This window comes from Frankliniella occidentalis, unplaced genomic scaffold (genome assembly GCF_000697945.3).
Source record: "Frankliniella occidentalis isolate FOCC.00 unplaced genomic scaffold, Focc_3.1 Scaffold22, whole genome shotgun sequence".
Lineage (NCBI taxonomy): Eukaryota > Metazoa > Arthropoda > Insecta > Thysanoptera > Thripidae > Frankliniella > Frankliniella occidentalis.
This window is the reverse complement of record NW_026267152.1, coordinates 1891818-1918461: the sequence shown is the minus strand read 5'-3', so window position 1 is coordinate 1918461 and position 26644 is coordinate 1891818. Positions and strand designations below refer to the sequence as shown.

The 26644-nt window shown below is 39.0% G+C and overlaps 4 protein-coding genes across 20 annotated transcripts in view; all 4 read right to left on the bottom strand.

The window, feature by feature from the left end:
- The window catches only part of LOC113215961 (serine/threonine-protein kinase NLK), a gene marked incomplete at its 3' end in the record, with an annotated part of 98962 nt that extends 97927 nt beyond the window's left edge, over positions 1-1035 (bottom strand). The window contains 1 exon segment of the mRNA XM_052264952.1: positions 271-1035. Within this exon segment, the coding sequence (XP_052120912.1) occupies positions 271-491 (221 nt within the window).
- A 555-nt stretch (positions 1036-1590) lies between these two features.
- On the bottom strand, positions 1591-4413 carry LOC113206897 (glyceraldehyde-3-phosphate dehydrogenase 2). Of its 3 annotated transcripts, none has more exons than XM_026423174.2 (8): positions 4252-4412; positions 3495-3587; positions 3296-3419; positions 3073-3188; positions 2743-2997; positions 2505-2665; positions 2190-2384; positions 1591-2112 (listed from the first exon to the last, which is right to left on the bottom strand). In XM_026423174.2, exons 2-8 carry the CDS (start codon positions 3570-3572, stop codon positions 2043-2045), a joined length of 999 nt encoding a protein of 332 aa, XP_026278959.1. In that variant the 5' UTR covers positions 3573-3587; positions 4252-4412; the 3' UTR covers positions 1591-2042. The 3 variants fall into 3 exon arrangements, with proteins under 3 accessions (XP_026278959.1, XP_052120914.1, XP_052120915.1); XM_052264954.1 differs by lacking the exon at positions 4252-4412 and adding an exon at positions 4113-4159; XM_052264955.1 differs by lacking the exon at positions 1591-2112 and having other exon boundaries at positions 2186-2384; positions 4252-4413.
- A 663-nt stretch (positions 4414-5076) lies between these two features.
- On the bottom strand, positions 5077-25692 carry LOC113206898 (unconventional myosin-IXb). Of its 15 annotated transcripts, none has more exons than XM_052264934.1 (32): positions 25515-25692; positions 24302-24923; positions 23977-24220; positions 19939-20214; positions 19748-19842; positions 19497-19659; positions 19275-19410; positions 18916-19106; positions 18643-18818; positions 18337-18537; positions 18114-18249; positions 17826-18024; positions 17685-17754; positions 17119-17166; positions 16466-16783; positions 14669-14900; positions 13930-14561; positions 13720-13851; positions 13513-13634; positions 13309-13428; positions 12992-13200; positions 12673-12871; positions 12353-12600; positions 12041-12215; positions 11694-11956; positions 11374-11547; positions 10885-11179; positions 10564-10790; positions 10183-10487; positions 9820-10075; positions 9500-9710; positions 5077-9382 (listed from the first exon to the last, which is right to left on the bottom strand). In XM_052264934.1, the coding sequence occupies exons 2-32, from the start codon at positions 24592-24594 to the stop codon at positions 9216-9218; spliced, it is 6513 nt and encodes a 2170-aa protein (XP_052120894.1). In that variant the 5' UTR covers positions 24595-24923; positions 25515-25692; the 3' UTR covers positions 5077-9215. The 15 variants fall into 15 exon arrangements, with proteins under 15 accessions (XP_052120894.1, XP_026278963.1, XP_052120895.1 ...); XM_026423178.2 differs by having other exon boundaries at positions 13720-13830; XM_052264935.1 differs by lacking the exon at positions 23977-24220 and adding an exon at positions 20305-20548.
- Positions 23174-26644, bottom strand: part of LOC113206899 (isoleucine--tRNA ligase, cytoplasmic) — a gene marked incomplete in the record, with an annotated part of 8449 nt that continues 4978 nt past the window's right edge. Inside the window, 1 exon segment of the mRNA XM_052264941.1 lies at positions 23174-23805. Coding sequence (XP_052120901.1) covers positions 23359-23805 — 447 coding nt within the window.

Sequence of the window (26644 nt, the reverse complement as noted above, 5' to 3'; positions counted from 1 at the left end):
TAAACAAATTCTATGGGACTACCTGCATCCTGAGTTGATTACAAATGAAGTGGATTGAGTTGATTAAAAATTAAGCTTTGAGGCGTGTAAATAAGGTGAAAGATAACAAAATTTCACTGAAACAACAAAGATACATATTGCTTCGGCATAGTGCAGCTGATGCAAATCCGACTAACCACAATAAGCAAGAAGAGAATAACAGGTAAAAACTTACAATATCAAAACAGAATCTGGCAACATGTTGGCAAATAAACTTGTTCCGATACTCACCATACTACTCCAAAGGCACCGTATCCGATGGGTCTGTCAGGCTGCACATCTTGGGTGTGCGCAGCAGGGGTTGCAGGTTGATGTGACGACGGCTGAGGGTGGTAAAAGGGTTGGGCGGCAGCCAGGATAGCCTGTTGGTGTTGGGCACCACCCCCGCCCCCTTGCATCATAGACACCGACATGGAGTGCCGCTGGTGGCGCGAAGGCCCAACCACCGCCATCAAGTGGCCGCTCGCACGACCACCGTCTTGCTTTCTTGCTGCCTCTTGGATCACATCCACTCACTCAGGCGACGGCACACGCACCCACACAATCACACGACACTTTGGATTTCAGGCAACACCACTGCTGGCTTCATACAGTGGTTTCCCAACCACTCTCACTTCCACAAAAATAAAATAATTAAAACGGTTAAATAATAAAAGAAAATGAATCTAAAATTTCCGGTTACAGCCACATTTGATGAGATTTATCACACACGCACTGATCGGGTCCGACGACAAATATATCCAATGTTGATGCTGCTGCTATGGGTTCTGCCAATCATGTTGCAGAAAGGTTAGGTCTGTCCCATATTCACTCCTCGTTTGTCTTCACGGGTGGAGAGAAACACTTCGAATGTACGTTATCACTGTCAATCTTAGTTGCAAAGTTCGTGGGAAAACAACAATAAAGTTTCTTGGGGATGAAATGATCAGTGATTAACCGAAAACTGGGAACGACGGGGTGTCGTCCCCAGCGGATGGCTTCCAGCCGAACACTGACGCGACGACGCGACGCGAGACGAGAGGCGAGGCGCGGACGCGAGCCGAGGGCCGAGCCGAGCCGAGCGGGGCGAGACGAAGTCGGGTATGGTGGTGGCGCTGGCATCGGTGGAAAAGGGAGGGGGGGGGGGCAGCGTTACCCAGCATGCCTTGGAAAGTGCCTCATGAATGACCGAACGGAAAAAACTGAGTGGTCCATCCGCCAAGTAGTTTTAGTTCTAGGAGCTGCCAAAGTCGACGTTATGACGACCACCTTGTTCTCAACCGAAGACCATTAAAAAAGACAAAAAACAACTGAAAACTGACTGCAAAGTTGGGAGGAATCAGGGTTCATTCATTGATTCGTGTGCAACTTGTCCAATTCATGCAAAAAATAATAAAGTGAAAAAAAAATCGAAACATTTATCACCTCACTATTAGTTTATCTTATTTTTTCAGAGCATATGTAATCGCTCCCGCATTCGGCGAATTGAATTTCAAAAATTCGAGTATGTGTCACCAATAAGTGAATACTTCAGATGTGCAAGGAGTGGGTTTGCTATATAAGATTCGTGACTTTTTCCTCCAATATTTATTGTCAAATATTGACCGTACACGAGTGTGCAGTTGAGCACGACAACTACAGCACCAGATATTGTACATGCAGTGTCTGGAATCAACTTTAAATGACAATCCTACAGACATATCTTAAATACTGTTCTGCAGAAAATCTAGTTCAGCAGTAAACATTCACAGATCAGAATGTTATCATACATAATATCAATGTGGGAGAATAGACCTTCCATGCAGGAAATAAATAGACATTTGCAATGGGCTTAGGACTTAAAAGAAGCAAATGTACAGATCTATAATAATTTATATTTTTTCGTAGCAAATAAAATGATTTCAATGAAAGCACAAATCAAGTACGGGTTGTTACAATTTGATTCTAGCGACTAGTCTTGTAATCTAGAAATGTGCTTTTCTCAGACACTTAAAAGATGGTTGACATAGGTAGAGTTAAAAAATTTAGTCCTTGGACTGCATGTACTTGATGAGGTCCACAACACGGTTGGAGTAGCCATACTCATTGTCATACCTGAGAAGAGAGAAATTTTTTTTACAAAATTGTTGAACTGTGCATGAGTTTAAATAAAACACTAGAATTTGTTTTACCATGAGATAAGCTTCACGAAGTTGTTGTTTAGGGAAATGCCAGCAGCAGCATCAAAGATGGAAGAGTGGTTGTCACCAATGAAGTCAGAGGAAACAACCTCCTCATCAGTGTAACCCAGGATGCCCTTCAGGGGTCCATTGGCAGCCTCCTTTACCTTGGCCTTGATGTCATCATAGCTGGCTCCCTTGCCCAGCCTAAGAAAAGGAACAGGCATGTTAAAAAAATACTTCAGCAAGATTTGTAAAGGTCAGACACTCAGATTACAGGGTAACACAAGCTGATAGGAGCATTATCAGTGGTTACAGATAACTCACCTGACAGTGAGATCAACCACGGAGACATTGGCAACAGGAACACGGAAAGCCATACCAGTGAGCTTTCCATTCAGGGCTGGAATGACCTTGCCAACAGCCTTAGCAGCACCGGTGGCAGCTGGAATGATGTTCTGAGCAGCACCACGGCCATCACGCCACAGCTAAGGAAAGAAATATTCAGATCAGCAGCCAATACATTAATTAAGTGTTCAACATGCTTTACTTATCTCTTACATACCTTGCCAGAGGGACCATCAACAGTCTTCTGGGTAGCGGTGGTGGCATGGACAGTGGTCATGAGACCCTCAACGATTTCGAAGTTATCATGGATGACCTTGGCAAGAGGGGCCAAGCAGTTGGTGGTGCAGGAAGCGTTAGAGACAACCTTCATGGATGGCTGGTAGGCATCAAGATTGACACCACAGACAAACATGGGAGCATCAGCACTGGGGGCAGAGATGATGACCTTCTTGGCGCCACCCTCCAAGTGAGCCTGAAAAATAACATAAATGAAACAACTGATCTTTGAACAGTTACATAGCATGTCAGGTAAGTCAGTTAAACTTACGGAGGCCTTCTCGGTGGTGGTGAAGACACCAGTGGACTCAACAACGTACTCAGCACCAGCCTTGCCCCATGGGATGGCCTTGGGGTCTCGCTCCTGGAACACCTGGATCTTGTTGCCTGTAAGTATTGAAATGGCATAAGTTAGTCAGAGCTCATTTATCCCTTTTCATATAGAAAAAGTTGTATGTTTCAGTCAACTGTCAATTTTGTTTGAGTATGCTTACCGTTTACAACAAGGCAGTTGCCCTCAACCTTCACCTCACCCTTGAAGCGACCGTGGGTGGAGTCATATTTGAAGAGGTAGACCATGTAGTCTACTCCAATGAAGGGGTCATTGATAGCAACAACCTAAGCAATAATGTATGTCATGAATTAGATAACGTCTGAAATTTTCTGATGCAACAACATTGAGAGTTGACTTACCTGAGCACCCTTCTCAATGGAAGCCCTGAGGACCAGGCGGCCAATACGGCCAAATCCGTTGATTCCGATCTTGGACATGATGATTTGGTTTGTCTGTCAAGAAAAATTGAAAAAGTTGAGTTGACAATGTAATAGCTAATTGATTACCAACCCAATCCCAATGCTAGAAGAATCGGGTCTTCCCAGTTGATTCACCACTAGAACATCCCAATGTCAAGGACACAGCATTTCACAGGGGCTTGCTAACTGCTGTCAGTTGTCATACTAAAGTACGACCTATCAGACAATCCTATGGACTAAAAGTGACACGCCCACTTACTGGGAGAATACCAAGCTCAGAACGTTTTGATGCCTGAACTTGCCATTCAAACAACCCTTCACTGTAAGAATAAATGCCAGAAGGACAAGCCAAGGTCACGGACCAAGGAAGCTTATGAAACACTTGCACTAACTCGCGCAAACCAAAATTACCCCAGAACCGCGCTAAACATGATAATTTCACTATTGAGCCACGCACATGTCCGGTTCGAATGCAAAATTTCCACTTTCCTTCACGAAAATCGACCGGTGACACTAACGTCAGACCGGCGGACGGCGCCTTCGATAGCAGAACTATACCACAAATGGGACTACTGTCAGCGGACGGTGGCGATCAATACAGGTGAAGGGCAAAGCACGGAAAAGTGGGCCAATGTTAACTATTTCAAAGTCAATCTTCTAACGACACGGGGAGCGACATGCAGACGTGACCACTCACCTCGGGTGGGTGTCGGTAGAGTAGGAGGAAGGGCGAGCTGTGACCGCTGAGTGCTCGCTGCTGGCACGTCGTTGGCTCTCCTCGTGGGGGAGGGGAGTGGGGGAAAGGGGAGGGAGAACGTCACGTGACCAGACGAGAGATGGCCCGATCGATCCATAGCCCACCCTTGTGTTGGCGTTACGCCCCTCCTACGGCTGCCTTTACGCCCCCTGCCACGTCGTCACCCGGGGTCGGGTTGGACCAGGTTGCACCAAAACGCCCAAGGCCAAGATCCAATATTGAATTCTCTGAAATCATCACACTAGCACGCTAGAAATGTTCCTTGGACACTACACTTCAAACGACAAAACGCTTACCAACGGCTCACAATTTTAAGGGCAAACTCTAAATATTTTACTAGGGCTTTCAAAGTTTGCGACGATTGGACGACGAAGTAACAACGTTCACCCGTAATAAGATAAGAACTTCCTTGTGAAGTAATTCCATTTTAGTGCCAAACGACACGTAGTTGTGGAGGCTTTGGTACTGCTGGGGAAGTCAATGACAGTATTTCTACTGTTGTTCTTTGCATGGTTGATACAGTGAAATACTACAATGATTAAAGTTTTTAGATCTCTATTGAAGAGAGGATTAGAGCGGGTCTTCATTGCTCTCCACACTAAAAGGTTGCTTGTGCCATTGTTGGTATTAAGAACAGGATCAGGCCATCCAATGAGATCCCGAGGCTCTCTTCAAATCCCCCACCTTTCATTGGTTCAATCAAATCCTTCCTAGAAAGCGTAATCATGGATGACCCTATGGACGTTAGGGAATGCTTAAAATGAATAAGTGATATAATTATTGTTTATTTCTGTACACTTTTCATACAAACAGATATAATAAACTATTACCACTTTTGCAATTCATAACATGCCGTACCATTTTACAGTCATAATCATTACCTAACAAAATCACACATTCAGATCAATCACATTAAACCTGGCAGGCAATTGGAAGAAAATGAGAGTTAACAAAGGCAACTGCATGGTTAGTCCAGCTTGAAAGTAACACATGGGATATAAATAGATTGTAACAAACTTCCTCTCTGACTAGAGAGCATCATGGAGCAGTGAGTCACTGACTCACCAGTACCTTTGTACAAGTCTTAAAAAGTACAATAGATTACAAAAATAAAATAAAGAAGAACAAGGGCATACAGCAATCACATTAGACAACTTAACATGGAACAGAGAATGAAATCTAGAAATGTAGAATACAGAAATGCACAAGAATGGATTTCTTCATGAAAACCACATGATTAAAACAACCACCTAATACATTTTGATTAAATTACCACACAAAATAGATTAATAAATAAGAAAACCACCAATATGGAGTATCAAGGATCCAAGTAATGCACACTCATCAAACTTAAAAATTGATGAGACGAATAAGATAATTAAATACAAGCATACTGGAAAAGCCTTCTTAACAAGTGTAGAACTCCTGTGTGTGATCTGGCCTCTTCTGTTAAAAACATTCCCATAATTTTGGAATTACACTAGCCTTTGTATTTACAACAGGAATTATGTGAGTATTTCATCTTAAACATAAGTCTTAAAAATGGTTGGTCTGGAAAACATCAAATAAGTTAAAGGGAGCAACAGATCATATACACACAGTACTTAATTGCATAGAGTTTATCCAATCAGTGCAAATTATGACATAAAGATTGGAAAATTATGATAAACTAGAGTTAAAAATGTCTAACTAGCCAATGGAAGTTCGTTGTTAAAATATTGAAAGATAGTAAACATATTGAATGAGTTGGAGTAATACACAGAGAAATATAACATGACATTATAAACATTATAAGTACACAACAACAGAACAGATCAGCCATAACCAATCATCAAGTAAAATAACAATAGTAAGTGATGCATAATATTGGAGGTGAAGATGGATAACACAAAAAGGGAAAAAAAATCACACAAGTCTGGAAACCTACCACGGAAAGACACATGTTCGCCGCATCAATACCAGAAGATGCCTCTAATTGTAAAGCACACCCTGCAATGCCCTGCAGGAAATACATAAATCTTATTTCATGGCACATCCTTTACTACAGAATGCAAATGATTAACATGATATAGGACAATGAACTGATCCATATACCTTTCATTAAGATGGTATTCACAATTTACTTAATTGCATTACAGAATAAACACTAGCTTCACACCAAAAATGAGCAAATTGTTTGAAATAAGCAATTAAACGGTGTTTACATATAAAGTAAAGAGCTGTGAGGAAGTTGATGAGTTTTGCCTCAAATAGAAGCAGCAGTGTTGCTTTTGTAAATAAAGGAAATAGGTACAACAATCACTTCTCCAGTATGGATCAAAAAATTACTCAGTAAATCAAAACAAAAGAAATACCCAATACTCCAATCAAATTTTAAAAAAATGAAAATGAAAAAGAATTTGTAGTTGGACTGCCATTTGATACTATATGGTACTACTAATGGCACACCTACTTCGTTTAATGGACCACAGAAAGGATTATTGGTGAAGCTTTTACTTAGTCATGATGCAGGCGACTGATAAAAGTGTTGGTTCGAAAAACAGACAATGGAAGGAAGGCAGGTACAATAACACAGTCTGACTCTGCAGCATTCAACTAACAACTACAGAAGTCTCATGGAAATTAATTAAAAAGTTGAGCAGCATAAAGAAGAAAGATATACGAGTTAAGAAAGCTTCTTATTCATCATTAACTACAACCCAAATAAAAAATGCAGATTCAAGACTAAGAGATGGGCATACATTTAATAGTTATGAATCTTAGTGGCGTAAAATATTTATAAAACACAATACCAAAATAATTCAATTAAGAATACAAAAGCAAATACAGAATATTTTTGTGTTGAGACAATAGAAGTACGCATTCTTTTTAGAAGTACTTTAACATTTCTTATTTGATACTTAAAAATTCAGGTAGCATAAGAGGAAGTTCCTAGTTTCGCTTCGTTCAGACATACCGATACACTGCAGTTACAAGAAGTTGAATTTTGTGCAAGCTCAGATAAAGAAGCCAATATATGAGCGTAATTTTAACAAAGAGAAAAAGTGGGAAGACAAACAATTATCTATGTCATGGAAATATTAAGAGAAGGTTTCTGACTTCCCATGTCATTCTATTCAAATACAAATGAACACCCCTTCTAAACTATGGAAGAAAAAAAAATGCCAGAAATAAAGTGGCATTGATGTGACCATAGCAGAAAATAACATATTTTGCAACCATAGACTATAATACAACAAACTTGATCTCTTCCTTGAAAAATATAATACAATATTGGTTATGAGCAAGCATCTAAAGTTGCTTTTGACTTCGTTCTCCATATCCAGTACTGTGAAAATAATAAAATTTAAAAAAAAAAACACGAAAAAAAACCATTTTAGCGAGACACCATTTTGAGATGAGCTCGTCCATTTATAAATCCAATGAGGGAATTAATGCAGACAAAATGAAGAACAGAGTATAAGAAAAGATTATCACAAACCTTCCTTTCTAGATAGTAAAAGAGAAAAATAGGAGTAAGAGAAACAAAGGAGAATATCACACTCCATAAATGAAAACTAGACGTTGCGGAACAGAACTGTTCATATTGTTATGAACTAACATGTTCAATAAAAGTTTGCAGTTTTGTAAGGTTGACAGAACATACTCATATACTTCAAACACATAAAGCCACAATGTATGATATCTGTTGTTTCTGAGATTGGAATAAGTTTCACAACTATATGTTTTGTTCATGAGATTGTAACTTTCAACTGTGCACAAACACAAGTATTCAAAAATAGCTTGTACTGAAGAAGAAAATGTCAGTTCAATAAATACAGAAAATTATGTATATAGGAACTTTCCTATATGAAATACAAGTATGATAAGGATGGTGACCACATATAACTTTAAAAGAATGACTGTATTTGGTGACAACACTAGATGTATATTGAAAGCACTCATTACCGTAAAGTTCACAGAACGGACACAACAGGGTAACATAGTTCTGACAACCTCCAAAAATTTGATACCTAAAAACCAGAAAGAGCATGATATGTAACATGGAATAAGTATTCCAAGACAAACAAATTTAATCTTTGGTGTCAAATTGCATTTACAATCAAATTACTACTTACACACAATAACACACAAGACACCCAACTACTCTGCACACAAATGAAATGGAAATGATAAATCCAGTGTATGATCAAGCGCAGGCAAGATAACACAATTATTCATTTGTTCACGCACTTCTTGCTGTGCCGCTATATAAAATATAAATATTACTTTTCTTCGAGTTAGACTGAGTAAGAACACTGTTATGAGCTTCAAATTCCAACAGGCCGGGTCAATATAATCCATAAACCCTCAAAATATCATGAAAGTTGAAAATTTTAACAATGAAAGAGGGCAAGATTCAGTAAAGAATAGTTATCACTAAATTTGTTCTAGACACATAACACAAATGGCATTGACCTACCACAACTACCAATCACTGGAACCACTCATCAAAGCATTAAAAGATACAACTGACTTTAAACTACAACACAGATAATGCTTATACATAATAAAATTGAAGAAAAGAAAGTTTTCATCCACAATTATAAATGCTTCATATAACATACTCTTTAACGGTCGCTGAGCTAAATCAACTAACTTATAACATTGGAATTAGACACTTAAGTTTAAAAAATATATTTCTTAAAAGTACAATGAACTCTGTCTTGGCAGCATAATTGTATAGGGACTATTAAAATTTCTTTTAGATCATTAAGAAACCCCTTAATTAAAAAGTTCAACAAAACTTACAATTTATTTAATGGAGAACAACTGAAGACATCCTCCTAACAGTTTTTTAAAATATGGAAAGGAAAAACACAATTAGCTCCACATGTCCAGCAGGAGGAGCTAAATTAAGCGTATCATACCATAATGGGGTCCTCATCACAATCGTTAGAAGATGAATAACGAGAGGTAACACTTAAGTGGGATGACGAAGATGATTGTTTAGGAGTTCCATCAGCAGAATACTGGCGGGGACCATGATCATCTTCTGTTCTGGATAAAATACGTCTGTGGTGTCTACCCCCTAAAAATTGTGATAAGAAGGAAACCATAAATCACATGTTTCAAGTACGTAACTCAAAATCAACCATCGTGTTTTAAAAACTTGGTCTCAAAGTTTAACCAGAATTAACTGTAATACCTTCACTCTCTATTTCAGCACCATCATCGAGACTACCATCATCCATATCAGTTGACAGTAGATCATCATCAGAAGAAGCACGAGTAAGACTAGGCAAGGCTGATGTCAACAAAGCCTTTTCTTTCTCCATTTCTTGAATGTGACCAACAAGTATTGCCTCCTCATCATGTGTGGGTGTTCGAACAGGCAGCAGCTCTTCTGGAGTAAAGATCTGCAATAGCAACTAGTTATGAGTACCCTTAATTTATTACCTTAATATAATGGGATGAATTGAAATATAATTTGAAACTCATTTGCAGTAAGTAATACATTACACAAACCTTGGAACTCCGTAAGGAAGACAAGCGATGAGTTGCCGTGTGACAAGCCTCATCCAATGTATCAATATCTGCAAGAGTAGATCGGACCTTTCTCAGCTGCTCTGAAATTATTGTTTCAATGCATTGTGTTTGGCGACTTATATCAGTAAGAGAATCTTGAGCAGGGACCACTTTATTGGTCCGTAGTACACAAGGTGCAAAGACAATTGCAAGAGCACTGGGACTCATTCTATTGGTATCCTCATGTAGAGCAACTCTGTAAAAATGAAATACCAGAAACACGTTTTAATTAATTTGATAAAATGTTTACCATTTCACAACAAGCCAGGAAATGGCAAAAAGAATATTTCTCGATTGCCTTACCGAGCTAGATGAAAAATTAATCTTTCCATCAGATCAAAGTTAGGCTTTGGTAATTTTTTCAAAATTGCATATAAAGTAGATACTCTGTCAGCTGGTTCTGTGAGATTAGCAGCTCTCAGAAAGTCCTCATAACAATCAAAGGTCAAAAGAGGTTCAGGCATCTCACGCAAAAAGCATTTAAGGACAGATGCAAGAACATGAATAGGATATGTCTCAAAGTCAACAGGTTCATCATGCACTCCAGAACTACTGCCATCTCCACTTGCTTCTAATCGAGCTTTTAATTCTTTTACTTTTGATGTGACCTGTAGAAAAGAATGTTGGTTAGCATTTACTTCAGAAGCAATTTTAAGTTAGTTGTAAGCAAGTAAGGTTACATACCCCAGATTTGCGATAGATTCCCTCAGTGTATAACCCATACATTTCAATAGTGGTAATGAGCCGGTCCACTACAATTGGAACCTTTATGTCTCCACTCACTAACTGATGCAAAGGTGTGCCAAATATCTTGTGGGTACAAACACCATCTGTACCTGAGCCCATAGCTTCTTTTCCACAATCTGAGCTTACTTTGAAATAACACTTCTTGTGACATGTCAGCTTGCAATCTTTACGGGAGGGCAAGGGTACATACATTGATTTAGTGTTTAACGACAAAGATGTACAACACATTCATAATCTAAGGATAATTGTTATACATACTTTGACAAACCAGTCCTCGCTCAATTGGCCACATAAAGAAGGAGCTACAAACTTCACAAGCAGTGGGTATATTAATGATGGTGAGCATAAAGGTGTGTCCTCCATGTCTGATTGGCTCGTCTCCTCTTCTCTTTTTGTCTTTGTCCTTTTCTTTCTTGCGTTTGCGACCTGGCTTTTCCTTTTCAGTAATTGATCTATTCATGAATTCATTCATAAAACCACGAAATGCATTCACACCCATAGTTACAGGAAAATCCTCTCTTGTATTTTCTTGGTTACACACAGTCTCCATCACCTGCCATGACACATCACAAAAATATTCAAATTTTAGAAAATGAAACCCCAACCCCTAGGTTACAAGGTCTTTCAGGGTTAGTTGAATTTTTAAAAAAGGCAAGGGAATGAAATGATTTATGATATACATCTCACTATTACAAAAAATTGAGAAAAATATTGGCACATTAAATAAGAAAAATTCACAAAACTCACATGCATAAAATTTGCAATTAAATCCTTGTATTTGATGTTTAGTGTCTCTGGGCCTTGTTTATTCACTACACTGTACGTGGCAACCAAATTATCTTTAAATTCTCGCAATGCTTGCTTAAAAACTCGATCAACTCGACTTGGCTTCTGTCCTTCTAAGCTTTCCATTTTGTAAATCTGCGCAAATAGAACAATTATTATTCACATGATGAACAAAAACAAAAGAAAAGAAAAGAAAAAAAAAAAAATTCACATAATTTTTTAAATGACAAACAGTGTGAGATTATTATTTTAAACAAACACTAGATCAGATCATGACGCACCTTTGAATTTATAAAGTCATGCATTAGTTGCAACTCTTTAGCATCAGAGATAATTTTATCCTGGCTATCAGTGAACTGTGAAGTACCAGTAAGAGAAAATCTGCTTTCTACAATAGGTTTGGCGTCAGTTGGAGCTCTAGCATTCTTCCGAGGTTTTCTTCTACCAGGTTTCACAGCAGCACCCTGTGGATGGGGAGTCGGACAGGGCATTTGCAAAACCCCGCCATTTTGGATACACTTGGTATGAAAAACCTGCTTGCAATCTGAGAATAAGGAAATGTAAATACAATTAGCATTACATCAAATCACCAGTAGTTCATTATGTTGGAAAAAGTTTTTCTGTTTACCTGAGCATTTAAATCCTTGAGTGACAAAGGCATCCATGGGTGTAAAACAATAAGTACAGCACTCTCCTTTGGCAAACCTTGCTTGTTTACGAAAGCTGTGATTAGCAATTGTGAACATTGTTGTCCCTTTCCATTCTAAAACATCAGACGACTGATGTTGTGTTTTGGGGGGACTCTAAAAAAGAAATTAGAATATTGTGTGGGGAATTCCATAGGATAGATAGATAAAATACACAGGGCCTTAAAATGTAAGGCCTCTGTAATTTTGAAACGAACAGTTTGATGTGATAATCAAACAATAATAGAACTCACCTGAGGAGAACCAATTTGGTTAGCAGGATCACTATTTCTTCTCTTGACATCTAGGAGAGCAAAACTTGAATGAGAATGAGCAGCTCCAGAACTACGATTACGCTTTGCAGCTAATAATGTAACTTGGGGCCCAGAAGATGAGGAAAATGGCAACCCTGAATCAACATTTGATTCCAAAATTTCTCTAGCTTTAGCAGGCCACACAGTTATTTTGCTAATTGAACCTTCAGTTATGGGAGGTGGACCATCTGTAAAGTAATATATGTTAGATGACATAGCTTCACTTAAGTGCTTCAACTTCCAGTAATTTTAAGAAGTACCATTAGTTTTACTTCGGCCATCCGTGTACTCTTCACCCATACTACGACAAATGTGATCTCGTCTTCTAGCCATGCGAGTGGGAACTTCTGGTTCACGATCATGCTTAAAGTCTCCACTGCTGCCATTTGCATCTCGGAGTGCTCTTCTCTGCAAAACTCTTGGGTTAGGCTCACCCATATCATGTTTGTGAGTGGAATGCTGCAATATAAAAAAATTTCATTAGTTCTCTGGTCCATCTAGCATTTGTTGCCAACTTGGTACAAGTAGTATTTAATTTCTTTAGAGGATAAATAATGCATTTAGATTGTCCAAACTTACCACAGGTGAGACTGGTTGAACTCCAGGAGCATGATGACCAAAATGAGTATGAGTATGTGTCTGAGTGACATGAGGCTGGCGAGAAATAGGTTGATGACCTGAACGTCTTTTCCACACGCTTGACACTTCACCATGATTCTCCTCAGTTTCACTGTCACTTTGAGCTAAAAGTGTGCTACTTTCTAACTTTTTAATGCTACTCTTTCCACCTTGATAGACAGATAATTTCAACATTAAAACATTGTCAAATAATCCACAAAATTTAGGGACTGTTATTGGATTGACAAAATTTGTCTTATAGTTAAAATGCTGCTTACCAATAAATGCTTGCAGTTGCTTCTTCGCAACATGCAGTGTTTCGCGAACAGTAGTGCTTGACTGAGAATCACTGCTTCTTTGAGATGCCAAAGAGTCACAGCTCCCTTTCCTCTCAGACACTGAAAATGGACAACAAAGTTTAAGAGTTATGATATGCCAGAAATGTTGTCTCAGCCACGATAGGCAAAAGGAAATTAACTCACCAACACATGAAGCATTATCAAAAAAGGTATCAGTCTTAGATCTCAGCTTTTGCTTTTGAGTCAATTTTCTTTTTGAATATTTTAAGTCAAAGCCTACAGCCTCATCCCTCAGATCAATGGATCTGAAATAATGGAAATGGAATGTTAGTTTTACACAAAGCGAAAAAGGGTCAAACTCAGGTTTATAAAGAGATTAACTTTGTTTACTTTTTGTCCTGGACTGTATCATGTTGCAAGGGATCAGGTTGTTCAACACGGTGGTGACGGGATGGCTTGAAGTTCCTTTTGAGCAATTCAGCCCCCACATTGTCAGTATCACTGTCATCATAGAATACAGTGCTGTAAATAGTTATAAATATGGGTATAGAGTGATAGTTCAGGTACTTCACAAGAAATAATTTGAAGTGGGATTAGTACCTCTCAGTTTCATGTTGCTCTTCTAGGCTGGTTTCTTTGGATAACTGGCGGTTATGTCGAGCAGCAAGTAATCTTTGGCGAGCAAGGTAGCCGCGGGCATAAGCCTGGAAATTGACTAAACTAGTTTTGAGTCGACGGAACCAAAGGACAGTTTGATAAGCTCGCCAATTTTTCTGAATGACAGTGGCAGCAGCTGTGTACTGCAGATGTTGCATGTTGCGCTGAGAGAGAAAAATGCGCCAACAAGATTGTATTGTGATGGCAGCCTCTCTGATCCGCAAAAATTTACGCCGCTCAAGTATTCCCCTGAACCATCTTTGAATGCTTATAATTGCTGCAATGATTTGGCGATGTAGCTTGAAATCTAGTTTCTGCTTTTCGCACTCTCTGAGAAACATTTTGCTTTCACCAGTTTGGTAGTTATCTCGGTTTAAGTTTAATGTGAGCAGAAAAGTTCTGACATCAGCATGTGTGCTCTTTAGGCCTCTTGGCAGCAATATTCTGTAAAGCTGTATGAACTCATCATACGTGAGTCGCACATTGTAGCCTGCCTGTCTTATTCTGACAGTTTCCAGCATTCCAGTATACCTCAGCTGCCTCTGAACTGTTTCCTCATCAAATTTATTAGGAATCTGCAAAACCAAGAACACAACAATTTAAAAGAAATGATATAAAGTTTGAATTGCTGTGTAAACGCAAACTAACGTCTCATGATGATTTTGATGAAATTATGACAAACCTTGTCACCGTTGCTTTTTATGCATCGAATAAAGAAGGGATTTGCTTGATTTAATGTATCCATGAGTGAGTGCAGAGATTGTTGAAACTGAGCTGTGACAGTCATGGGTTGTTTTCTAGCTTTCCCAGGCTGTTGAGAGTAACTCTGAGTTCGCCCAGCAAGTGTTTTGACTGTTTGAAGATTTTTTAAACCTTTCTTTCCACGTTCACGGGGTCTAAATGACTTGTTTTTCCTGAAAATGTTAAAATGAAATTAGACAAACTATACTCATGAGTTTGAAACCAAAAGAATGAAACACCCTTTATGACAGTAAAATTACATTCTCTAACACAATGTACAGATTAGAACATATTATTTTGGTCAGCATGTATTTTAAAACCATGCTTTTAGTGTAAAAAATGCTTGAGCCAAGATTATACCTTACTGAACAGCAGACAGATGCAGGAAGGTTTGACTAGGTCATTACAAAAATAACTATATACAGAACACAGGTAGGTCTTAAAAGATATCAAAATAAAAGACTAACTGTCTACTAAACATTAAAAAACAATTCACACCCAAAAAAACTAATATGGTGATTTAAACAGAATAAGAGGGCGAAGCAAATTTAGAGCAGCATTGGTTAAACCAACTAAAATTGTAAGCAAAGATAGTGTTCCTCCATAGGTTTTTTACTCATTCTTTACCGGCCCACCATCACCTGCTTGGTGGTAGCCAAAATGAGTATTGTTTCTCAGTACAGTGTAACACCTTAACTATCTGGTCTTTCATCTCAGAACACACAGCATCTTCAGACATGATGGTATTGCCATTTTACAGCAAAATCGCTGGTCTCAACAAAAGCAATCAACATTTTTTCAGGTTCAATAATTTTATTTTGAGATCTCTTAACAGATTTTGCAGAGTTCATTTTGAGTCCCTAACCCAGCTTGTTAGTGGACATTTTAATCTCAGAAGACACAACAGCTCCAAACATGGAAGTAATACTATTCAAAATTAGGAACCTTGGTGTCTCTTTTAACATTGAACTTTTTTCATGTTTAAAAGCATTATTTTGAGAACTCTTAACAAAACTTTGGGGGTTTTTCAGTCTAAGTTCCCCGGGGCTCTGTTCGAGTCCTGCCTCGGGCCCCATTGATGCCCCCGCCCCCTCCCCTCCAATACTATTATCCATTTAAACAAAAAAACTTTCTACAAATAGACAGCACTGAGAAAACTACCCACTCGTCCTTAGTGAACGGCACTGAGTGCAACAGGGCTATGTAAAGAACAAGTGCCATTTTTAGCGCAAAATTAATTTTGTTGTTTTGGTTACAGAAGCAATGCACATAAACAGCAAGGTATTATGGACCATAGAGGATAATAAATTGGTTTACAATAGTACAAAATTAAAATAATAGACATAACACCAATACCAGTATCTTCTGCACATGTGCAATTACTCTTGCTATATTTCATGAGCTGTGCGCTCTTACTGGAAATGATGATAGTAATTCTTGCTTACAAACACTGTTTGAACCCCTCAAAACCTTAAATACTTGAGAAGAAAGTTACTGAAGTCAATTCAAATAAAGCCCACCACCAAATATATTAATAGCGCAGTAAAAGTATCCACCACCTCAGTTAGATGTCAGTAATTAATGAGGGCAATAATAAGGGGAAGCTCCAAGAGCTGCTATGTGGACAAGTAGGGTAAACAAAGCAATTGAAGGATGAAGATGCTACCCTCATAATGAAGCTTGTTAGTTTTATGGCTTTAACCACCTCAGAAAAGTATTGTTTGGTTGTTGTACATACATGACTATCTGGTTGGCACGATTCATAACTTCTGCCTCATCGGGACACAAACATTTGGAGGTGGGCACCCATTTAGAATCAATTTCCTTGCATCCAGATAGGGAGGATTTTGATTCATTGCTTGAATTATTTTTATCTTCATGAGATAAACTCAACTGGGGCCAAGACAAACGATGGTTCCGGTTGTTAGGACTATGTTGGCTGAACACACTATGCTCACTAATTACAGTTGCCACTCGTTTGTGACTAGCAGGATGATGCATATGATAGCGTCCATCTTTCTCAAGCTCCTGGTTGTATTTGTTCTTGGGACGAAAGCTGCAAAAACCCAACCTTACTAAAGTAAAGGAAAGCACAAAGAATGCAAACATACAACTACAAATGGAACTCTAATACCATACATATTATTAAGGCAAACATTAAAATATCAGACAGAGGAGTCTAAAAGCCTAACAACAAATCAAATAGCTAATAAAAAAGAGCTGCTGCTTCCCAGGCAAATAAATTTCAAATTTCTTCAGCGTGTTACCACACCAGTATTTAATACTTTTACGAATCCTGTATTTTTATTTCATTGATATGGTGTGGATTCACAAAAGCATGCAACCATGCACCAACACAATCATGACAATTAAAGTGCTGCGACCACTTACGCTATCCTGTTAATAGTGAGGTTCACAGCTGACACTGTCACTAGATGGCTACAACAGAACAAAGTACCATCACATACTACAATGAAATTGGTGATGACACCTCAAATATTCCTTAACAGCCAGAGTCATAAATTTGAATAGAAAAAGGACATAAAATATCTCAAGGTCCCTGATAATTAAATATTCCAGGCTTTCAAAGCCCTGTGACCAATACTACAGCGGAGTGTCAGGTTTGTACCATGAATGGGATACCATACATGTATGCCATATTTTGCCTATATCCTTTCAATACTTAGCAGATTATATACCAGTGATACAGAGCACGAAGTATTCAATTGCAAAACAGTCAAAAGAAACTTGGAAACGCAAATATTAATAGGGTAATACTTCAGAATTTGTAATACTAAAAGACATTTGAATAGATTCGAAAAACCACGCATTGGACCCAAAACACTCAGTTCCTTGTCTGCATCATATCACAGAGGAATGTGTAACACATACATGCAATAGACCGAACCACAATTCCTAGCATAAGGTTTGAAATAAATCAGGATATAAAGACTTACCTAATGATATTTTCATTTGGAGTGTGATTACGGCAGCGAAGATGGACATAATTTGATTTGGTTCCATCTGCTGGAATAAAACATATACGTGACCCTTTTTATCATCACAACTCTGTAAATAAATAGATGTGCAGTACATACCCCTCTCTTGTCTGTGGCGTTTTCCTGCTTCATGAAAAGCAAAATATCCACGAAAAAAGGCTCTCACAATTGCCCATCGAAAGACTGCTACTGGGTCAGCTCCGACCAACTCTCTAACGAAGGCCATGCTACTATTTTTCAACACTCCAACAATATCTTGTCTCATCAGGTCTAAGTTTTTCTCGCGCATTTCAGCAGCCTAAAAAGGTAATGTATGATTTATTTGGTAAAATACATTTCAAATCAATACTGTAGATGAACTATACTTATAGTATCACAAATAACAACCTGATATTTCACTTTGCCAGCATAGTGGCGAATGATAAAAGCGGCTTCCCATTTCTGTGGAACTTCATAAAAACTGTTCTCTCTATGAACTGAATTAAACTTTTGGAGAAGAGTCTCATTTGTTGCTCCAGGAAAACTAGAAAACCACAAAGAATAAATATTGTCATATACCAGCGAAAGAAAATTGCAGTGACTTTGATTGATAAAGGGTAGTCCATCTTACTTGCACTGGTCGTCAAGAACACACAAGAGTCCTGAGGGTTTCCCTTCAATCAATTGCAAACAGCCTGTATTATCCATGAAATCAATATCAGTCCAACAAATGCCTTCCTTACGGTACTCTTCTTGTTCATATTTGAACACATGTTGGTTGAAGTAGTACTGCAAATGCTCATTGGCATAATTGATGCAGAATTGTTCAAAGCTACAACAAATATGTCACATTCATTTTTAAAATAGAACACACAGTACCTGAATGTAATTTTGAAAAGTAAGTATAAGAATAAATGTAAGAACACATGAGCCTTACCTATTACATAATCCAAAATCTTCAAATCCAAAAATGTCCAAAACTCCAATTGAGTTACCCTGATGGTCTCGGAGTGTGTCTTTCTTGGACAGGAGAGCATGGTTCACTTGAAGAACAATCCAGTCAAATAAAGCACCATACAAACACTTTGCAATTGCATCTCGAGCAGCAATAGCCTATGACATCAATCCACAAATATTTATAATTTAAGAAATAATTCGTAAAACAGCAAATTAATACAAGACAAAATACATGGGTGAAGAAGCAACACACCTCAGGCAGTCTATAGTTAATTATAAGAGTTTCCCCAGAGGCACGGGCTCTTTTGGCTGTGAGTGCAGCAAGGAGGGTTTCTTGCTTTACTCTGAGCAAATCAGATATGAGTCTCACAATTTCTGGATTTTTAACAGCAACAGACTCATCATGATGGTAAGCTGATTTTCTTGGTTGGAATTCAACATTACCTAAAAACAGATACATATGTAACATACAATCAAAATGCACCCTTGGAGCTGAGATCTTCTGGGCCTTCTCACAAAGATGCCAACAAGTCTACTTACATAAAAGTAAATAGTTCAGTAATTTAACAAATAAATAAAATTAGAAAAATGCTTGATTTATTAAGTACTAACCAAGGAGTAGAACAGCAGAGAGCACAGCAAATAACCTTCTTTGCTTTTCAAGTGTGAATCCTACCATTTCCATAGACTGGCGCAGTCTAGAAAACTCATACTTTTCATCCACATTATCTAATGTGAAGCATCCACTCTGAAATTTAACAATTGTTGGAGATGAATGATATTTTAGATAATTAGTTAAAAAAATGCGAAGTGCGAAATAAAAATAATGTTTACCCGGTTCAAGTAGTTGTACTGATCAACTCGTTTCAAATGCAACAGCTGTCTCTCAACTTCTGAGGCCCCTGCCAGCAGGTAATAGAAGACATGGTAGTTTCGTTCATTTCTCCCTTGTGAACATATTCTGGATTTTTCAAGAAGATACTTCTGGACAACAGCACTGTAAGAAAAATTTAAAAATTACTGTATTGACATATATTTTTTTACAGGAAATTAATTAAAGAAAGATTGCATTCAGTGATACATACCCGTGAACCATTCCATTTTCTTTATAATTGACCTGGATGAATTTTCCAAAACGACTTGAATTGTTATTGTGAGCCGTTTTAGCATTACCAAAAGCCTAGAAAAAATAGATAATAATGTAATGAAAATGTCATAGTTTTGTGAGAGTGAATGATTACATTAGATTAATGTAATTTTATTTTAGATTATATACCTCCAGCACCGGTCCAGCACTAAGAATTGTTTGTTCAACTCCGCTTCCATGACTCCCTTTCTGACTAAGAGCAGTGAGATGATGTAAAAGAAAATTTGTGCTCTCAGTTTTTCCTGAACCACTTTCACCACTAATAACAACACATTGATTTCTTCTCTCACGTAGCATACAATGATATGCAGCATCAGCAACAGCAAATATGTGAGGGGGGAAGTCTGTGCCTAATCTTCTGTTTTGGTATAACTTGACATACTTTGGATTATATATAGGGTGAAACTGCAGGAGGCAAGAAAAAGAGAAACTAAGCTTACTGGACAAAGAAGCAACAGAAACAGATTCAAGCAAAGGTTGAACTCAAACCAATACCTTAAATGGGTTAACAGCAATAAGGATTGAGCCCACATAGGTGTAAATGTGGCCTGCTGAAAATCTAGCTCGCAAGTTGTCAAGTAAGGTCTGTTCATTGAGATCAGGGAGCTGGCAGAGATCTGGATACTCTCTGTCTTGAGGTTGGTAGAGGAAACGCTGAAAGTAGTCCTTTATTAACTGTGGATCCACAGAAAATGAGTTCTCCCAGAAGGCTTCATTTATCTTTTCCCGTAAACAGAACCTAATTTGGAAACCAATAACATCATTGTGATTATACCAGAAATATGAAACAGGAAACAAAATAAAAATAAGGTAGAACTACCTGTAGCACTGTTGATTATCAGACTCCTTTGGCCACAAAAGCATTAAAGCCACTGGACTCTCTGTTGGTCCTAGACGACGTTCCTTACATTCCTGGCCCAACTTATCACCTACCACCTCAGCAAGTTCATAATTATGTGCAGATTCGGCCAATGAAAGCCGCTCCACAATACATGACACAATTTCATCTGATGTAGTCTGTTTACTTGCTTCCACAGAGAGGGCCTCATAGTGCTGTGAAAGGGATCCCACAAACACTTGCACTATGTAGCGATTATTTGCCAACGCAGCCATTTCCACTACATTAGAAGAGCACAGCGAGCACAAAGCCGCTGTGTACTTCTTGTGATTTCTTCAAAAGCAAAGCCAAGATAAAAGTTTCAGCTGAAAATTTCCAGTAACCACATCTGTGGGATTCAATGCCAAGATCCATTTTACGCGCTTATAAGAAGTAGCTCTGCATTTAGCATTTAGCTCAGCAGCTGTCAGCTAGAAAATCTACTCCCAATTTCAGCTTAGAATTAAAATACATGAGGAATTTGGAGTAGATAGCATGGAATGATAGATGATATTCAACAGCAGAAGAATCGTTGTGGAATGTTTGTACCACTCAAAAAAATGTTCTGTAAAAGAAAAAGCGAAAAACATATAAATAAAACTAGCTTCAAAATAAGTACAATTTTAGACTGAGATTATAAAACACAGTAAGAAGTAAACATTTACGTAGAAAAAACTGTACACAACTCCTTAAAAAGTTATCAACTATACGGATAACCTAAGTATTTGATATGAAAACATTATTGACAACTGAGCATACAGTTGAGTGCAAGCAGGCATACAACAGGTCACCAGAAAAATCAGAAGTTTAAGTATTAATCGCCATGCACGGTGACGAACGCGTTCATCGGCAGTGGTTGACCCGAACGACGTACGCAACAATTTAATCACATCCGAACTGGGTCACATGTGTCAACATTCAAGTAGGTTGCCCACAAATCATGATTTTCGGGTGTAATAGGTTCCGCTCGAAGTATGGAGCATCAAAGACATCGAAATTCTAACCATAACACACCCACTTTTCAACACTGAGTCACGACGTAAAACGAAAACATGACATCCTATCGGCAACGTCTTGGACTAGGCCTAGCCTACTGCCACCGATGTGTGTTTCTCCTCACAAATTCTGGCCTTTAATTCTCAAAGTCTTGACTTACATCACATAAATTCTTCGTTGCGATTAGTAAAGGCATAAAACGGATACTTTTCAGGTACTAGCCGTGGAATGAGTAATCACAGATATGCCGTTGTGGTGGCCAATATCTAAAAATACTTCAAGAAAATTATTCACTCTAGTTAGGGTAGCACTTGCACTGCCTTCTAAGCAGTTCAAAACACTCTTCAACGGTGAGGTTGTCCAGTTTAGTGCGGATCCGGCGCGGATCCGCACGGATTCCGCGGAACTTGCGTCCGCACGGATCCGCATATCGGGAGAGGAGGGGAGGGCTTGAAATAAACGTTCTTCTACTTAGTAACACTACAGAATTAAGTTGGCATACACATATTTTTGATAAGAGGGCAGAAATGATCAATATTCTGTCATTTGTACATGCATGTCGAGCCGGGCGCGCGGCCCATAGCGTCCAGCCCCGGGCCGACATGCGTGTACATATGAGCTTCGTTCTCGAAAACTAGAAGTCGTATCAAAGTGCGGTAAAAAGCAATGTAAAGTTTAAGGTCTTGCGGAAAATCGGCTCGCTTCATGTAGATTGATAACTCGCCTCCTAGCATGAGAAAATAGGCGTTGAAAAAGCTATTGTGATCTCGGAAAACAGCCTATTTTGCGATGGGGCTTTGATCGTGTACAAGGCCTTTAATTTCAAAAAGGATTATACCGTTGTAATTCTTAAACTGTCACCTTCATTTTGATGTAAGGGTCGATGTACTTTGCTGGAGTTAAGTATCCAAGAAACCAATTTTAGTTTAGCACACGCTCCGCCCGGCCGGCGGCGCGCCGAGCGGCCGAAATGGCGGTCGCTAACCTCACCTTCGTATTACTGACGCGATATTTTCACAGCATATTGATCATTGCTGCCCTCTTATCAAAAATATGTGTATGCCAACCTATTTCTGTAGTGTTACTGAGTAGAAAAACGTTTATTTCAAGCCCTCCCCTCCTCTCCCGCTATGCGGATCCGTGCGGACGCAAGTTCCGCGGAATCCGTGCGGATCCGCACTAAACTGGACAACCTCGGTAACTCGCATCAAGCGCATAGAGGAAACCGGAAATGGACCTGATCATCCGTGATCCCGCCTTAATTATCAAAAACTCGAATTCAAAAAGAGAAAGAGAAAGGAAAGAGCCTATGGTAAGACTCAAGGGGAAGATAGTGCTAAGTCTTCATTTTAGAGCCAGTGTGTGGTGCATGGGTGTGATGCGTGTTATAAATATTCTTTTGTTTTACGGGTGTATCTCTTATTCTCTTATTCAAACCAGAAACTATGGAGAGCATCCAAGGAAATTTATAAAAAAGCATTACACAGTCAGTTTAGAGGTGACCTTAAAATTTTATTATAAGTTCACATGCACAATCAGACCATTTAATTTACACCTCAGAGCATGTATCAAAGTAAGAGATAAACAGAGTTAAAAAGTTTCACACAGGAGGAAAAGTTGGCCTTCACAGATACAGCACTGAAACAAATAAATAACACGTCTTTTGCTACAATACATTAACCCAATTTTACTTTAACAGTTTGTCCATTACTAACACTGCCAATTAGACTGAACTTATCAGTCTTAAATGATGTTTTCACAAATTCATGGACAAGTTTTGTTTGAATTTCAGGTCCTGCCTGCTCATTAAATACAACTGTATACTTTTTATCAGCATAGTTAACATCAACAAATTGAAAGTTTGGAGTACAGAAAGAACTGTTGGGAACAGGATGATTTGCCAGGGACACAGTCAAAACTTTTTTGTTAAGAGAAAGAACATCAACTTCACTGGATAGTCTTATTCCTTCAACTGACACATCAAACCGTACTCCATAAATACCAAAAAGTTTCTCGATTTGATGCTGCAGCCCAGAAAAGTTAAGGATGTTTTCATTGCATGGATTTTCCAGTAGGATCACACCCCAGCTCTGTGCACCAAGACGTGGTTCTAGATTATGTAGCTATATGTGAGGGGGGAAGTCTGTGCCTAATCTTCTGTTTTGGTATAACTTGACATACTTTGGATTATATATAGGGTGAAACTGCAGGAGGCAAGAAAAAGAGAAACTAAGCTTACTGGACAAAGAAGCAACAGAAACAGATTCAAGCAAAGGTTGAACTCAAACCAATACCTTAAATGGGTTAACAGCAATAAGGATTGAGCCCACATAGGTGTAAATGTGGCCTGCTGAAAATCTAGCTCGCAAGTTGTCAAGTAAGGTCTGTTCATTGAGATCAGGGAGCTGGCAGAGATCTGGATACTCTCTGTCTTGAGGTTGGTAGAGGAAACGCTGAAAGTAGTCCTTTATTAACTGTGGATCCACAGAAAATGAGTTCTCCCAGAAGGCTTCATTTATCTTTTCCCGTAAACAGAACCTAATTTGGAAACCAATAACATCATTGTGATTATACCAGAAATATGAAACAGGAAACAAAATAAAAATAAGGTAGAACTACCTGTAGCACTGTTGATTATCAGACTCCTTTGGCCACAAAAGCATTAAAGCCACTGGACTCTCTGTTGGTCCTAGACGACGTTCCTTACATTCCTGGCCCAACTTATCACCTACCACCTCAGCAAGTTCATAATTATGTGCAGATTCGGCCAATGAAAGCCGCTCCACAATACATGACACAATTTCATCTGATGTAGTCTGTTTACTTGCTTCCACAGAGAGGGCCTCATAGTGCTGTGAAAGGGATCCCACAAACACTTGCACTATGTAGCGATTATTTGCCAACGCAGCCATTTCCACTACATTAGAAGAGCACAGCGAGCACAAAGCCGCTGTGTACTTCTTGTGATTTCTTCAAAAGCAAAGCCAAGATAAAAGTTTCAGCTGAAAATTTCCAGTAACCACATCTGTGGGATTCAATGCCAAGATCCATTTTACGCGCTTATAAGAAGTAGCTCTGCATTTAGCATTTAGCTCAGCAGCTGTCAGCTAGAAAATCTACTCCCAATTTCAGCTTAGAATTAAAATACATGAGGAATTTGGAGTAGATAGCATGGAATGATAGATGATATTCAACAGCAGAAGAATCGTTGTGGAATGTTTGTACCACTCAAAAAAATGTTCTGTAAAAGAAAAAGCGAAAAACATATAAATAAAACTAGCTTCAAAATAAGTACAATTTTAGACTGAGATTATAAAACACAGTAAGAAGTAAACATTTACGTAGAAAAAACTGTACACAACTCCTTAAAAAGTTATCAACTATACGGATAACCTAAGTATTTGATATGAAAACATTATTGACAACTGAGCATACAGTTGAGTGCAAGCAGGCATACAACAGGTCACCAGAAAAATCAGAAGTTTAAGTATTAATCGCCATGCACGGTGACGAACGCGTTCATCGGCAGTGGTTGACCCGAACGACGTACGCAACAATTTAATCACATCCGAACTGGGTCACATGTGTCAACATTCAAGTAGGTTGCCCACAAATCATGATTTTCGGGTGTAATAGGTTCCGCTCGAAGTATGGAGCATCAAAGACATCGAAATTCTAACCATAACACACCCACTTTTCAACACTGAGTCACGACGTAAAACGAAAACATGACATCCTATCGGCAACGTCTTGGACTAGGCCTAGCCTACTGCCACCGATGTGTGTTTCTCCTCACAAATTCTGGCCTTTAATTCTCAAAGTCTTGACTTACATCACATAAATTCTTCGTTGCGATTAGTAAAGGCATAAAACGGATACTTTTCAGGTACTAGCCGTGGAATGAGTAATCACAGATATGCCGTTGTGGTGGCCAATATCTAAAAATACTTCAAGAAAATTATTCACTCTAGTTAGGGTAGCACTTGCACTGCCTTCTAAGCAGTTCAAAACACTCTTCAACGGTGAGGTTGTCCAGTTTAGTGCGGATCCGGCGCGGATCCGCACGGATTCCGCGGAACTTGCGTCCGCACGGATCCGCATATCGGGAGAGGAGGGGAGGGCTTGAAATAAACGTTCTTCTACTTAGTAACACTACAGAATTAAGTTGGCATACACATATTTTTGATAAGAGGGCAGAGATGATCAATATTCTGTCATTTGTACATGCATGTCGAGCCGGGCGCGCGGCCCATAGCGTCCAGCCCCGGGCCGACATGCGTGTACATATGAGCTTCGTTCTCGAAAACTAGAAGTCGTATCAAAGTGCGGTAAAAAGCAATGTAAAGTTTAAGGTCTTGCGGAAAATCGGCTCGCTTCATGTAGATTGATAACTCGCCTCCTAGCATGAGAAAATAGGCGTTGAAAAAGCTATTGTGATCTCGGAAAACAGCCTATTTTGCGATGGGGCTTTGATCGTGTACAAGGCCTTTAATTTCAAAAAGGATTATACCGTTGTAATTCTTAAACTGTCACCTTCATTTTGATGTAAGGGTCGATGTACTTTGCTGGAGTTAAGTATCCAAGAAACCAATTTTAGTTTAGCACACGCTCCGCCCGGCCGGCGGCGCGCCGAGCGGCCGAAATGGCGGTCGCTAACCTCACCTTCGTATTACTGACGCGATATTTTCACAGCATATTGATCATTGCTGCCCTCTTATCAAAAATATGTGTATGCCAACCTATTTCTGTAGTGTTACTGAGTAGAAAAACGTTTATTTCAAACCCTCCCCTCCTCTCCCGCTATGCGGATCCGTGCGGACGCAAGTTCCGCGGAATCCGTGCGGATCCGCACTAAACTGGACAACCTCGGTAACTCGCATCAAGCGCATAGAGGAAACCGGAAATGGACCTGATCATCCGTGATCCCGCCTTAATTATCAAAAACTCGAATTCAAAAAGAGA

Bases quoted from the DNA above. Each gene is read 5' to 3' on its own strand.
- LOC113206897 (XM_026423174.2), bottom strand. From the start codon at position 3,572: ATGTCCAAGATCGGAATCAACGGATTTGGCCGTATTGGCCGCCTGGTC. The intron at 3,189-3,295 runs GTAAGCATACTC...CAATACTTACAG, and splicing joins CAACTGCCTTGTTGTAAACG to GCAACAAGATCCAGGTGTTC. The intron at 2,385-2,504 runs GTGAGTTATCTG...TCCTTTTCTTAG, and splicing joins GTGGTTGATCTCACTGTCAG to GCTGGGCAAGGGAGCCAGCT.
- LOC113206898 (XM_052264934.1), bottom strand. From the start codon at position 24,594: ATGGCTGCGTTGGCAAATAATCGCTACATAGTGCAAGTGTTTGTGGGA. The intron at 11,957-12,040 runs GTAAACAGAAAA...CCTTATTCTCAG, and splicing joins TCAAGGATTTAAATGCTCAG to ATTGCAAGCAGGTTTTTCAT. The intron at 11,180-11,373 runs GTGAGTTTTGTG...GTGTCATGGCAG, and splicing joins TAATTGCAAATTTTATGCAT to GTGATGGAGACTGTGTGTAA.